At 45.9% G+C, this 14,311-nt stretch overlaps 1 protein-coding gene across 1 annotated transcript in view; it reads right to left on the bottom strand.

Moving 5' to 3' along the window:
- Positions 1–1,792: 1,792 nt before the first annotated feature.
- Positions 1,793–14,311, bottom strand: part of ESPL1 (extra spindle pole bodies like 1, separase) — a 39,586-nt gene continuing 27,067 nt past the window's right edge. The window contains exons 19-31 of the mRNA XM_033138596.1: positions 13,710–14,094; positions 12,369–12,539; positions 10,728–10,941; positions 9,855–10,042; positions 8,717–8,844; positions 8,516–8,638; positions 7,748–7,903; positions 6,536–6,709; positions 5,871–5,975; positions 4,909–5,024; positions 4,519–4,602; positions 3,015–3,173; positions 1,793–2,347 (exon numbers count right to left, since the gene is read on the bottom strand). Of these exons, the coding sequence (XP_032994487.1) occupies positions 2,146–2,347; positions 3,015–3,173; positions 4,519–4,602; positions 4,909–5,024; positions 5,871–5,975; positions 6,536–6,709; positions 7,748–7,903; positions 8,516–8,638; positions 8,717–8,844; positions 9,855–10,042; positions 10,728–10,941; positions 12,369–12,539; positions 13,710–14,094 (2,205 nt within the window). The 3' untranslated portion in view covers positions 1,793–2,145. The remainder of the gene's footprint in view (positions 2,348–3,014; positions 3,174–4,518; positions 4,603–4,908; positions 5,025–5,870; positions 5,976–6,535; positions 6,710–7,747; positions 7,904–8,515; positions 8,639–8,716; positions 8,845–9,854; positions 10,043–10,727; positions 10,942–12,368; positions 12,540–13,709; positions 14,095–14,311) is intronic.

Here is a 14,311-nt window from a genome sequence, read left to right as displayed (position 1 = left end):
TGTGACTCGGCACCTACCGGAAGCTCCGCCCCGTCACCCTAGCAACTGCCAAAGAGGGATGCTTGGGGAAAGAGCCAGCCGGCAATGCCACACTCCCCCCTCACTTCCGGTTGCTTGTCTGCGTCCTTCTCCTGCGGGGTGAGTGGCGAGGAGGCTACATAGAGAATTTATGTAAGGATGTCGAACGGAGCGCTGCTCCAGGCCCGGCACGCACGGTGATTCGTGATTCGGATTACCCGCGCCTCGAATTTGGTTTTGCTCCGTTGGACGAACCTGTTTCTTAATTTTTGTTAAAATCAGTCGAAGGGCAGTCTGGGGCGGGGAAGTGTCGAGAGGTGGAAGCTTGTGACTTTGCAGATAAAAGGGGGATGAGTTGACTCTCTAAAAAAGGTTGCATAACAGGCAGAAATGCCACAGCACTGTTTCTTCATGATGGGGCGGCGAGACTATTCTTGTTTAATTTGTGATCCAAACTTTAATGGCAAATTAACAGCACCCATGCATATATATATATATTTTAAAAACCCATTATGTATTTTGTTTTCTACAGGACACACTGCTTTCAAAACACTGGCAAAAATGGAACCTGTGAGACACACTTGCAGCATTTCTAAGTTGAATTTTTCCTTGCCATGGGGCATTTCAAAAATGCCTTAAAAACACACACACATTATCTTAAGCTCTAGTTTATTTTGATGGAGCATGTTTCAAAGCATTGTAACCATAGGGAGTTTCTAGGCCTGCCTTCTTCTGATTTTTATACCAGTGCCTGTATATTTTCTCTTAACACCAGATGTTTTTGGATTACAACTCCCATCGACCCCAGCCAGTGTGACCAGTGATCATAGAGAATGGATGCCCTCATATGGAGGGCATCAGGGTTTTAACACACACTTTCCATGCCTCTGACATTCAAGGTTGGTTCTGGTGCTAAGCTCCAGAAGAAGTGTGCATGCACACGAAAGCTCATACCATTAACAAACTTGGTTGGTCTCTTAAGGTGCTACTGGAAGGAATTTTTTTATTTTATTCTTCACCCTGTAACTAGTAACCCTCATCAAGGAAATGCAGCGTTTAAATTCATATCAAAAATCGAACACAAGACATTCGATTACTAGAACACTGATAACATGAGAGAAAAGGATCTCCTTCATTATTATTCCAGACATCCAACATTCTTTCCAAACATCCCACACAAGTTGTGGCTATAGTAAAAATATCACACATCTGTCTGGGATGCAAGTTGCATTCCTAATGGTGGTGATGGCGGAGGGGCGATTTATGTTTCCTGGTCCATGTCTGTGTGCAGGTAACTACTAAATCATTTGTAATAGAAGGTTACATAGTACAAAATTATTGAATATCCTAGTGCAAAACCTGGGGACTATCAAGGGTGCTCAATTCTCCATTTTTAAAACAAAATCTGGAAGTGCCTAGCTATCTGCTAAGAAAAATACATTTATTCTAGAGCTTTTGAAATGAAGCATGCTTGGTTTCTCTGGTGGTCTGGGGCACACCTGCAATAAATCTAGGAAGTGTCTATATAGCTCTGTGCTCTTAATTCTGTAGACAAAACTGTGCCTAAGGTTAGTCTTCTTTAAAAGGTTCTGCACTAAGATAACCCAAATTATGACTTAATGTGGGAACCTGTGCATATTATGCAACATTCTTGATTTTTTGTTGTTGTTATTTTTGTTTTAAACTGTTCAGTGTAATTCTCCTGTTCTGCTCATCATGGTGAGGGGTAAGGAGAAGATGATGTGGAAGTATTATCTGATAAACCTAAACACACTTTATTTGTTATAACTTTTATTCAGGCTTTGAAACATTAAAATACAAATCAATTTTAAAATAAGTTAATTAATCACTGGAAATGCAAACTGTACACTGTGCAAACGCTACATATTGCAAAGAGCAGCAGCTTAACTAGGAACATTCCGTGTAAAGGCAGTGCAGACTTTCCACTGAAGGTCAGGCAAGGTAGTTGGTGACCAACCCAGCATGCATAAGGCCAGATATTTTATCCTCCTGCCCAGCAGCAGTTTCCATTTAAGGCAGTTCAGCGTTTACAACAAAAAAATAATAATTTGAGTCCTTTCAAATCCCTCCCACCAGAAACCAGGTATCATGCTTTTGCCCTGTTTTCTACTGCAGAGACACTGGTAAGCCATAGGCTATTGGGGCAGCACCAATCATATATTTGAGTCTGGGGGCATCACGGGACTGTATGACATATTGGAGGAATGGAGCTCCTGAACCTGCCTTGAGCCAGTTCTTCAGAAGTGCTTCCATGTAGCGATCGATGTCTCGGTCAGTCACATCCCAGAGGTTACCCAGCACTAGGGGACTAGGGGTTGAGGGAGAAGGAGAGAGATAGCACATGTACAGGTCATTTAAAAAATGTGTCTAAATCCTGTGTATATAATAGGTGTCCAAGCAAAGCATGAAACTTCTCGCTTCCCCAGAAAGCACTAGGGGAAATTATACCATGGGCTTCATTGCCCCAGGCAAAATTTATTTCAAGGTCAAAGCTAGCAGTCAGCAACCCATTTTCTCTTTCATCTATTCCTTTCTCTCTCCCTAACAGTTAGACTGAGAAAAAACCCTTTCTTTTGGGAATGGGGAGCACAAGGTGCAGGGGAAGATCTAAAAGGCATGGTAGGCCACCACAGGCTCACACCTGTGGTGGGTCCACACCTGTGGTCTAGGGCCGGAGCTGGGCAACCTGTGGCCATTCAAATATTGCTCAGCTACAGCTTCCATCAGCCCAAGCCAGAATGGATTATTGTCAGGAATGTTGACAGCTAAAGTCCAGCAACATCAGGAGGACCTCAGGTTCCCCCTCTACCACTGGTCTAGGACCAGAAACATGGAACCATTTGGGCTCCATGGGCCAGATCCTTATCAAGCTCTGGGCAGAATTTGACAGGTGGGTGGAGTCCCCGCTAAGAAGCAAGGATTGCTGACTCATTTGTTAAAGAGAGGCAGGGCCAGCAGAGGATGCAGTAACTTACCATCCTGCCATGAGGAACCGGAGGACAGCACCAGTTCCCTCCAGGTTGCCCTGCACTGCTAGGACAGCACTGCTGCAGCCGAAAAGAAGAGCCACGGCCCTGCAGTCCACTCTCAGGATGGTGTCCACAAAACGGGCACCAGCACCATGCCCAGCGTAGCTACAGGAAGGAAGGAACCACAATAAAGTAAAATAAAACACAAGCCTACTTGGACCAGAAGCATAACTCTCCCCTCTTACACAGCCTCAGCTGCCTGCCATAGAAAAAGCAGCCTTAAGTGGCAATCCACGCGGCCTCAGTGAATGCAAACACGTTTACATTCCTGAGGGGGCTTCGTGTCTGGCACTAATGCTGGGCCCTCACGAGCAACTTGAACAGACATCCTGCATCTCTAGGGGAAGAAGGGTTGCTGGGAGATTGCACCCCACCTTCTCTAATGATGACTACTGGGCAGGCAAGGAACACAGGAACCTGGTTCCAGACACCAGCTAGATGACATGCACCAGTAACTAATAGGGAGATTGCTTTGCACCTCCAGCACACAAATGTTGCTCTGTGGCAGAAAGAGGGAGGAAGCTTGGGTGGGCATTCTGGCCTGTAGTTGGCCAGAGGAACGGGGGCAACTAGGAGGTCAGTCTCTGCTCCTGCTGGCTGGGGCTGGTGGGAGTTGGCGCCCAGAGGATCCTTGCTCCTGTTGAGAGGAAAAACATCTCTTCATTTTATCAGTGTCAGACTGACCTCCTTCTATTCACCCCCCTCCCTGCTCCTCTTCCTTAATGAGTCTTAAATTGCAAACCTGAAAGACGGGCTATGCCTTGTTTTTATTTCAACACACTGCCTATTAAATGTAGGTTCATAGGAAAATAAGCATGCAATGATTTCAAGAGTGGAGCCTCCTTTAAACCAAGGGAGACATATTACAGGGTCATTAAGTTGCCTGATGGTAGTTATAAGTAGCTGGGGATGATTAAGAAGAGGAGCTCATCTGCCCCTGGTTTGTGAAGTCTAGTTTTTACACACACTATTATTATGTGCTCATGTTCAGCAGTGAAAGGACCAAACAGTGTTAAATACCTTCAAAAATAACTTGGTTCTATCACTATATTCAAGATTCTCTTTCCCTCTATCTTGCTTCTCTTGAGATGCCTTAGCACACATTTTTCAGGGCCCTACTAGGCAAACCTGCCTAGAAGGACCTGGTCATCTGTCATGAATGCTTTTAACTGAGATTCCTGCAGTGTGAGGGGTTGGACTTGATTACCCTTGGGGTCCCTTCCAACTCTGCGATTATTTGATCTTGCACAAGAAGAACAAAGAGCAAAACAGAGGAGAATACTGCCCAGGCGTCATGTCAATACAGACACAAAATGCGTTGGTCCTACCTCAATAGTTATGAGTTAAATTTGTCAATTGCCCCCAAGCACCATGCTTTCCTGTCCCCCAATTAAATCACCAGCCTTCTCCATCACTGGCTTAGGCAGCACTGCATGATGTATGTACTCACATATAGAGATCGCGTTCTTCAAGGGCCGATGGCACTTGGTCTGCACTGGGACTCTCTCCTACCACTCCTGTCCATCCAGGCTCACTACCAAGCAATTGAGGGGGGGGGGCAGACATTAGACAGTTAGTAAGAAGGGCACTTTGTCTAGCACCAGGGGTAGGGAAGCAGATTGGACTACAGTTCTCACAATACCTAGCCATTATGCTGTGTTGAGCTGATGGGAGCTGGAGCCCAACAAAATCTGGATGGCTATAGATTCCCCATCCCTGGTCAAGAAGACTTTGTAAATTCCAGTGGACCCCAAATCGGCCTGCTGGTAACCTGTGCGGGGAAATCCGGCTTCCGAAAGACCTCTGTGTGACTTGTGCACACATGCAGATAATTAATTACCTCTGAAACCATTCTTTGAACATTTTCTCCGTCCCAGGAAGGTTTGTGTGTGGATTCAAGACATAAAAGGCGTTGCTGCTGTTGACACCGCGGTTGAGGATAGTCTCTTCCTGATACTGTTAAAGCAGATCAGAACAGCTTTATTAGATGGGATAAAGGCAGGTTTTGGTACAGGGAAGAGATTTCAGCCCGTAAAGTTTTTTGCTAGATGTAGCTTTAGTACAATGAGTGTGTCATTTCCAGAGCCAGAATGTGGGGGGGGGGGAGGGAGAGGGGGGGAAGAAGAAGAAGGAGTGAAAGTGTAAGAAGTGGCTTCTAGCACGCAATACCAGGCTCATTGCTCCTTCCCATGACTAGCAACAACCTGAACTCGCACCGTTAAATCTGCAAGCTGACTTAACACAAAACACAGAACTAAGTTTCCAAAAGGTGCTGAACTGAAATCTATTAGGAAAAAACACGAGCACGCAGCCTTGCTTGAATCTAGTCAGCTCAATGTCTCATTCAGAATGTGGGGAAAGGGGCCAAGGGATCCTGGATCGAAGCTCAGTTCATCCACCAGCACATGTCTCTCCTCACTTCCTCCAAAGCTTGCAACCTATGAAAATTAAAACCACCCACAGTGCCCCAGAGACAGATAGCTAGGATCCCTTTGTAGGGCACTTGGGCAAATTGAGCCAAGCTTCATTACACAGAGGAAGCAAAAGCAGCCAAATGTCACCTCTTACTTACCCCGTTTCACAGGTCTTTTAAATAAAGGTCTTTCCTAGACATTACTAAATATCCTTTTTGCGAATCACCAAGAAGGCAGACATGGAGCCTTGTGCAAGGAAAAGCTCCACTACTTAACAAAAATAATGTTGCCATAGCTATTGAATCCATCTTTTAAAAGGCGTAGGATAAAAAACTATGTCTGGATCATGCCTTTGTGCCTTCCAGCAGGGCAGGGGGGTTCTTTATACCTTTTTTGTAAGGGAGTAGCTGAGCAGGAACCGCAGAGATGGTAACCGGGTCACGGAATGGTTTTTCAAGCATGGCATGTTTTCCCAGGGAAGCTTTTGCAGGTGCTGGGGGGGAAATGATCAGAAATTAAGTCTTGCTCTCCCCTCTGTACAAGAGGGCACTGCTGGGCTCCTTCAATGGAGTAACTTCAGTCTGTGTGGCGGAGGTTGGGAGACATGATTCCAGCCCATTAAGGGAAGCCAAGGATGTCTTATCAGCAGCCCTCCAACATCTGGCAGGCTGCTTCTGACCTGGTCCGCCAGGAAAAGGAAAGCAATGAGCTGAACCCCTCAAATGTTGCTGTTGAACGAGCATTTGGGAAGGGATTTTGGGTAGCACAGAAGGTGCGACCACACCCAGCAGACTCCAATTCCCTTATAATAAGAGATGTTGTGTTTCTGCTTCTCCCAGGTACCTAAGGAGCAGGGACAGTGCAAGGTTGAAGTCTCTTAGCCCCACTCACCTCACAGAGTGTTTGTTGTGGGGGAGGAAGGGAAAGGAGAATGTTAGCCGCTTTGAGACTCCTTCGGGTAGTGAAAAGCGGGATATCAAATCCAAACTCTTCTTCTTCTTCTTCTATCTGCTCACCTGTCTTGTAACTAATGGGGAAATGGCTTTCACTTACTTTATCCAGCACAAGGACCAAGTGGCCACTCGACGCCTGACCAGTACGGGATCCCAGTTTGTCCACTGCCTCCTGCAGACAGTTCTGGGCTCTCTCAGGCTGAGCTGGGTTGAGCCCCTGTGCCAAGCACTGTACATGTTGTGGGGCCAAGAGATGCGAGCCAATCAGCATGGCCTGGTGGAGGAGAGCAAAAGTTAAGATGCAAGGCCACTTTGGACACCTACAACCCTGGTGAAGTGCTATCTGTCACCACAACCATTTGTGCAATTCCTAACTCATTATTTGCTTACTTACAATATTTAAAAAGAGAGATTACAAATAAGAGGGTTTTAAATCTCCAAAAGCGATATGCTGAAATATACATGTAAGCTGTGGAACAGCATCGTAAACACAAAAATTAAGAAATAGCTGTTTATTAAGAAATAATTCATTGTTATTTTAAATGGTAGGGGAAAGATATAGTGGCTAATGTGCCACATGAGTAAAGATTAAATGCACCTAATATTTTTTTGTTTAGTTTTCAGGGAGGGGTGCATGGCATAAGCCAACCAGATGGGTGGGGTAAAATAAAATAAAATAAAAATACATACATACTGTATATGCTGAGAGAGAGAGAGAGAGAGAGATTGGTTACAGGAGAATTCTCCCTTAATATTAGAATAAGAGGTCACCATGCAAAACTATTGGAAGTAATTTAATAGCCATCAGTGCAAATAATTCTGCTTTCCAGACACAACAGTTCCCCTTCTCTTCCCAGCCACGCACTGTTCTGGGGGTTCTTCTGACACCCCAGAGCCAATTTTGTGGGGGAGGAGAGGTGGGAAAGCCCAGTTGTACAAGCAAGTCCTTGCATGGGGCTTCCGCTATCAGGACTTGTTGGGCAAATCATGCCCGATGTTTGCAGCAGAACCAGAAGGACCCATTTTTAAAAACAAACCAATAAAAAACCAAAGCATTTCACACAATGTGTAACTTACAGAATTCACTGCAACAGGAAGAGAGGCGACAGCCACTAGCTTTGAAAACAATCAAGGGGATTGGAAATACTCATGGGAGCATGGGTATAACAACAGCTAAACAGAACCTCCATGGTCCGTAAATCACCTCCATGCTTTCTTCTGGGAAGCATCTGGCTTGCAAGCTGGAGCTTTGGGTGCAATCAAGCTCACCAGTTGCTATTTCTGACTGCTAAAAGACTCCTGGGCTCCTCACCTTGAGCAGTGCCAGATCCACTTCCTCACAGCCACACTCCCCGAGACATGCCTGGAGGCGGGAGGCTTCTTCTGCTAAGTTTTGGTCCTCAAAGGCTGGCAGCAGGGCACCCTTCCAGCAGTTCAGGACATGCGTCTCCAGGGACTCGGTCAAATCCTGTGGAGTGAAGAAACCATGAGTCCCGCAGAACCCATCATTCAGTTGCAAGCCAATGGAGGACAAGGAGAACTGGTTCCCAGTATGTTTCCGAGCACAATCATTCAGCCCGGACACTGAGGTCCAGCTCTGAGTGCCTTCCGGCGATTGCCTCACTGCGATAAGTGAGGTTACAGGGAACCAGGCAGAGGTCCTTCTCGGTGGTGGCACCCTCCCATCAGATGTCAAGGAAATAAACAACTATCTGACTTTTAGAAGACATCTGAAGGCAGCCCTGTTTAGGAAAGTTTTTAATGTTTGATGTTTTATTGTGTTTTTAATATTCTGTTGGGAGCTGCCCAGAGTGGCTGGGGAAACAATGAGAGCAATGAGGTTTGGGAACAGAAGGTGCTTCCCCATCCCAATTCTGCCTTATGCCCCCCACTTTTAGTTGGTAGTGGTGGCAGCAGTGGTCCCATTCTTTTGTCTACAGCCACAGGTGCCAGGCGTGTAAACAGCACAACCCCTCTTATCCTTTGCTAGACTTTAGCCACCTCTTCTCTGCTGCTGGAAGTCAAAGGGCTCAGCCTTCTGGCAGTTTTGGGGCAATGCCAAAGACTACCGAGACCTCACCTTCATCCTCTTGTCCAGGGCAACCCTGCCATTCCACCAGTCCTTCCTGTCCGTGAGGTTGGAGATCTCTTTCTGTTTCTGTAGGATGGCATCAAGTTCACGAAGGGCTGCACTTACAGGTACCTGAGAAACAAAGGGGCATGGTGGAAAAAGCTAGCCCCTCCAACCAGGAATCTGCCAATGCAAATTTTACTTCCTTACCTTGGTGTGCGTGGTCTGTATCTGGATGGTCACTGGGGGGACATCTTTCTCCAGCCGTGTCAGCAAGAGGACGTCCCCAATAGTTTCTGGCTGGATGCTCACCAGGGTTAATATACATACTGTTACCCCTGTGGTGGAGACAGCAATGCCACCCAATTTTTTAAGAGAAGAGAAGCACATAGGGTGGTTAAAACAACACTTTCATTTGCTGGAGCGTAACAGGAGGCACAGGACGCGGGTGGCGCTGTGGGTTAAACCACAGAGCCTAGGACTTGCCAATCTGAAGGTCGGCGGTTCGAATCCCCGCGACGGGGTGAGCTCCCGTTGCTCGGCCCCAGCTCCTGCCCACCTAGCAGTTCAAAAGCACATCAAAGTGCAAGTAGATAAATTGGTACCGCTCCGGCAGGAAGGTAAACGGCGTTTCCATGTGCTGCTCTGGTTCGCCAGTAGCAGCTTAGTCATGCTGGCCACATGACCCAGAAACTGTACGCCGGCTCCCTCTGACAATGAAGCGAGATGAGTGCCGCAACCCGAGTTAGCCACCACTGGACCTAATGGTCAGGGGTCCCTTTACCTTTTAACAGGAGGCACAATTGTGCCATCAAGTCCCAAATTGCGAGCACAGAAACTCCTGTGTTTCTTAAGACACAGCAGCTCCTCTTCCTACACAACACCCTTTAAAACTAGACACACTTCTAGTCTTCGTTTTGAGAAATAAGTATAAATGGTGGGGGGGGTCTCTATTGGCAGTTCAGGATCCAGAGATGGCCAAGAAAACAATTCTGGACAACTTAACTCTACACTCCCTGCTCCATTCCCAAGTAAGTGAAAATAGTTCCTGTCACCCAAATCCCGCTCATTACCTAATGAAACATGCCCAGCATGACACAGCATGAACTACAGAAATCCAGGCAAAACTTAAGTACAGCACTACAGCTCTTTTAATTTGTTAAATTGTGCACGATTTTTTGTTTTTAATTCTAGACTATGGTATTGCAAAAACTGCCAGCTCATTAAAGGGTTTTGCTGCAGCGATAAGACTCAGAACCTTTTCTGTTATAGGAACACAGATGCCACCATCCTTTTGAATGGGGAGCAAGTACCGCCCGCTCTCCCACACTGAAGTCATGTCATATACCAGAAGGGATTTGTTGCAGCTGTTCTCTGAAGTTCTCCGTCTCCAACTTCGTTGGGCTGGGGCAGCTGAATTCAAAGAGGTTCTGTAACTCAGAGAGGTGCTGGAATGGAGAATCAGTTTTTCCTTCTTGCAGGCTAAGTGCTTCCAACTGCTTTAAGGCACTGGCCACCGATACCTTTTTCATTTTGCTAAGAATCAAACAAGAGGCCAGGGGCCATTAAGACACCAGCTTTCAAAGGATGTGCAACAGAAAGCATGAGCCAAGCAAGAAGTAATTTCATTTCAGATGCTAATAGACACTTCACACACACACCAACATTCTGGCAGCAGCATAAACAAAAGCCCGTGTTAAGATTCACGGTGACATCCAAGCAGATTTTGCTTTCTAACAGCATGGATTTTAAATATGTTTGAAAAACTTATAATGGTTGGAAAAGGCATTTGGAATAGGGACATTCTGGTGAAATGTGTTCAGATTCACTCCCTTGTATAGATCTGATACACTGATACAGACCCCAATCTTTAAGACAATTTTACATACACCTGGGAGCTGCACACTGCATCTCTGCATGATTCTTTGCTCTGACTTTGCTTGCTTTAGATGAGCTCCTCAGGGAGAGACAATTCTGCTGCATCAGAGCTGACTCAACTTTCATTTATTGTAGAAACAACATCTGGAAGAGGCTGTCTGCTAAATAATCTGCACACATTCCTGCTTACCTCCCTGCAGTCATGAGGCTTGCTCAGGTCTACTGAAAGTGGATAAATTTTTACTCTCTCGCACACTTCAAGTAAACCTACACGAGGCTATGTTTTCCACACTTACATACAGTATACACCACTTCCCCTTCCCCCCAAAATATGAGCTCTTACTGGAGCTTCTTGTAAATGACGGTCAGTATCTGATGACGAAAAGTTACAGAGACCGACTCAGAAACCAGGTAGGCAGTAGCAATGGGGTCTCGGCTCCCAGTGCACAGTGCCATGAGCCGGCAGAGATGGCTGTAGAGGGCACCCGGTGGGTAATGTCCAATTGCGTAGAATGCAGCTTGCAGGGAGTCATAGACAGAGTCCATGGACAAGGAGTCTACAATAGTTTGGGAGAGAGAAAAAAACCTGAATTAAATGAAAAACTGAACATTTATGTTTATTCTGTGAACTGAGCAGTGTGATTCCAGAATAACAAATTTTTTAAACTGTTGCAAATTTATAAAATTTATTTAATTTTGTTAAATTTGTATTCCACTCTTCCCCCTGGCTCAGCATCATTCATATCAGTAGCAAGGAACCTTGATTAAACCTGTCATGCCCCTGGATTTGGCCTGCGCCAGACCACTTTGAGCAAATCACATTTACCTGCAAAGTCGCCTGACGCCCTATGGCATTAGGTACAGAGATCTGTTATCCGTGATCTAAACGCTAAGGTTGGAGGTAGGGGTTTTCTTATCTCCGATCTTTGTGCTCTTTTCTCACAGCACTAAGATTAGAGATAAGCCTCTGCTGCTGTCTTTTGGAAAGCAAGTAAGAGGTTCATTTCCAATCTTATTGCTCATATGACATCAGGTGATTGACAAGTGGGTGGTCCCACCACATCTGTCAAAAATGGTCCACAGAGGGCAGGCCAGTTTTGGATCCAGTCTCTGGCCTGTTCCAGTTTCCCATAGCTGGTGTATATGGTTCTTCGCTCTCCACATTTTATCCTCACAGACTAAAGACACTATTGCCAGTGAGCTTCATGACCAAGTGGGAATTCCAACCCTGGTCCTGGTCCTGTAAACAGGAGACCACAGTGGCTCTCAATAAACTTATAATCTAATAGATGCTTACTAGGGAATATCTTGAAGGCCAGGTTTTTAGATTTGGGAAAAGTAGGGACAGGATGTCACCATGAGCTGATTGGGTCATTTGAAGCATGCCCCCCCTCTGTCTCCACATCTGTAAAATGGGAATAAATTATATTGACCAGCCCTTGCACAGCTATTTTAAAGATTACTGCAGCAACATATGCAAAATGTTTTAAACCCCCGGCCCTAGGACACTGCTTACAATGTGAACCAAAGACAACAAAGAAGCAGCCTACCACCCAGAGTTGTGTGAACTACACAAAAGCCCAGTGAGGCCATGGCATTTGTCAATGAGTGATGAATTCAAGAGTCAGAGACTTTGGCTTCTGCTTAGCCAACAGACCCCAAGTTTCTAGTCCTCAGCACTGCAAAGGCAGGCTTAAACAGGAACTTCTGAAGCCTGAAAGGCTCAGTAATTTTTTGAGAGGGAGAAAACACATTCAGTTCCTTCCTTCCTCAGAGCTAGCAGAGTAAGGAACATCTAAAGTATTTTGGTGTATGTTTTTAGAACCCACCGTATTTTTTATGATTGCAAGTTGCTCTAAGCTGTTTTTAATACTGTGTTTTAATGCTGTAACCTGCCCTGGGACGTTAGGCTGCTTCATAAAGTGGGAATCGTTGCTTTAAGAAGGGAGCTGAGGAGCAAAGCAAAGAGGCTCATGTTTCTTACCGGCAGGTGCATCCAGGGAAGCAGCAAGCAGGTGCAAGTTGAAAGGGTCCTGTGAACCTCTCTTCTCTGTAGCCTGGAAAGCCTCCTGCAAGTCAATGCTGGCATCACGCCGGAGAACCTCTTGGTCCTCTTCTGTGTCATTCAGCCGACGGACAGGCCGCCTCCTGTGTTCTGCAGTGAGAAGAAGCAATGCCAACGTGTCAATGCCAGCTGCAAAACAGCCTCTATAATCAGGGATGTGGCTTGGGTGCAATTTCGCATGGCACCCTGTTGGGCACAGAATGAGTCTTCCCAAGCAACCCCGACAAGGAAGTCTTTTAAGGACCCGCAAATTTAAGGGCGTTCACAGTGTGTAATCTTTCATGGGAGTGAAGCTCGCTTCAGAAACCTGAAATGCACGAGAGCTCGTGCCACAGTAAACCTTTATGCCAGCTGCAGCACATGAATACGCATATAACGAAGGCAAGCTACACACCTGAAATGAATTACTAAGAAATCTCAACATTGCATTTAAAAAACAACTTTCTAACCCTCGTCATTGAGAAGGCAGGTTGGAAAACATGCAGGTTACACCTGCTGAATTTGATTACCAGTGGATTAAGGTCTTTCAACATGCCTTTGCTTCGCCCCATGATTAGCAGAGGAAACATTCAGAAACTTCATTTAAAAAGAGCAGGTTTTAAATCATAAAATATGGAGCAAAGTAAAGCACGGAAATAAAGGCTTTTAGATCTTAAATATGCCCTTGTGAGTTCCTAAATTTTCCTCTTCCCCTAGTATAAAGACCACATTTGGTAAGTTTAAAATTATTTACTTAGAAACTCTCCGAAGTTCAGATTCATGTGTTTTTCCATACAGCAGTCAGAAAATGTTGAACAGGCAATAAAACTTGGCTTAGTTACAGTGGTGAAAGTTCCTAAATTATTGGTATAAGAGCTCAAGAAAGGCTTGTAAGAGCCATGCGGTCTGAGCTGCAGCAACCAGCTCTGACCTCCTCCCATGATGAGCTAAGCCTAGGACAGTTTACTCTACGGTCTTAACCCCTTCATGCATTAATTAGACTTAACTAACGTCAGCTATATGAGGCTTGTTACCCCACAGGATGTTCTGCTTCAAAGCTTGATGAGAGGCAGAAAGGAAGATGACAAAGAGAAATCAGAGTTGCCCCAGCACCTATGGAATATTCTTATTTACTCTGGCTTGTTCTTTCCCTTTAAAGCCTCCTGCTTCCCCTTACCCTCCTGCTACTTTGCCTAAGAAGCCTGTCAGCTAGCTCATTCCTAGGTATCTCGCCTTCCATCTTCCACTACTGTTTTCTTTTTCCAAGCAGTCACACCTCACCTTCAACTACTGGCGCTTCTTCATCGGAACCCCGTAGGACTTCAAAGCTGGCCTCAGGACCTTCCTCAATGGTCCTCAGAACCTCCTTTTCTTCATCCTGAGAACTGGGAGTTCTCTCCTCACAAGGAGCTTCTTTGGTTTCCTCCTGCTGCTTTCCCCGTCGAGAAACTCCCCTACCCCGTGGCCTCCTGGACAGGGGCGTTGCCATTTGGGAGCAGCCGTCTGAAGAGTTAGTGCTACGGCTCATCTGGGATGCCTTCCTGCTAGAGGCCACCCTCCTCCCTGTCTTGGGGGTGGCAGGCACTGGCTCTTTGGCAGCAGGCAACTGGGACTCCTGCATGGCCTCCGAAGGATCTTCCATATCACTGTCATCATAGAAAGAGACCTGGGGAGGAGACAAGTTTGTTTTGCTTTCTCTTCACCTCCCCTCCCCCAAAACTCTTCACTACCACAATATTTGGTGATAGCTGCTAGAATATATATTTGGGGGGGGGGGAAGGTTGGACAAGTTCATGCCAGGATGGTGATATTATTATCTCCAGGTGCACAGTCAGCATGCCACTGAATGCTAGTCACTTGGGAACAAACAATGGGGAAGTGCC

The sequence above is a fragment of the Lacerta agilis genome, chromosome 2 (assembly GCF_009819535.1).
Source record: "Lacerta agilis isolate rLacAgi1 chromosome 2, rLacAgi1.pri, whole genome shotgun sequence".
NCBI lineage: Eukaryota > Metazoa > Chordata > Lepidosauria > Squamata > Lacertidae > Lacerta > Lacerta agilis.
This window is presented reverse-complemented; position numbering and strand designations above follow the sequence as displayed.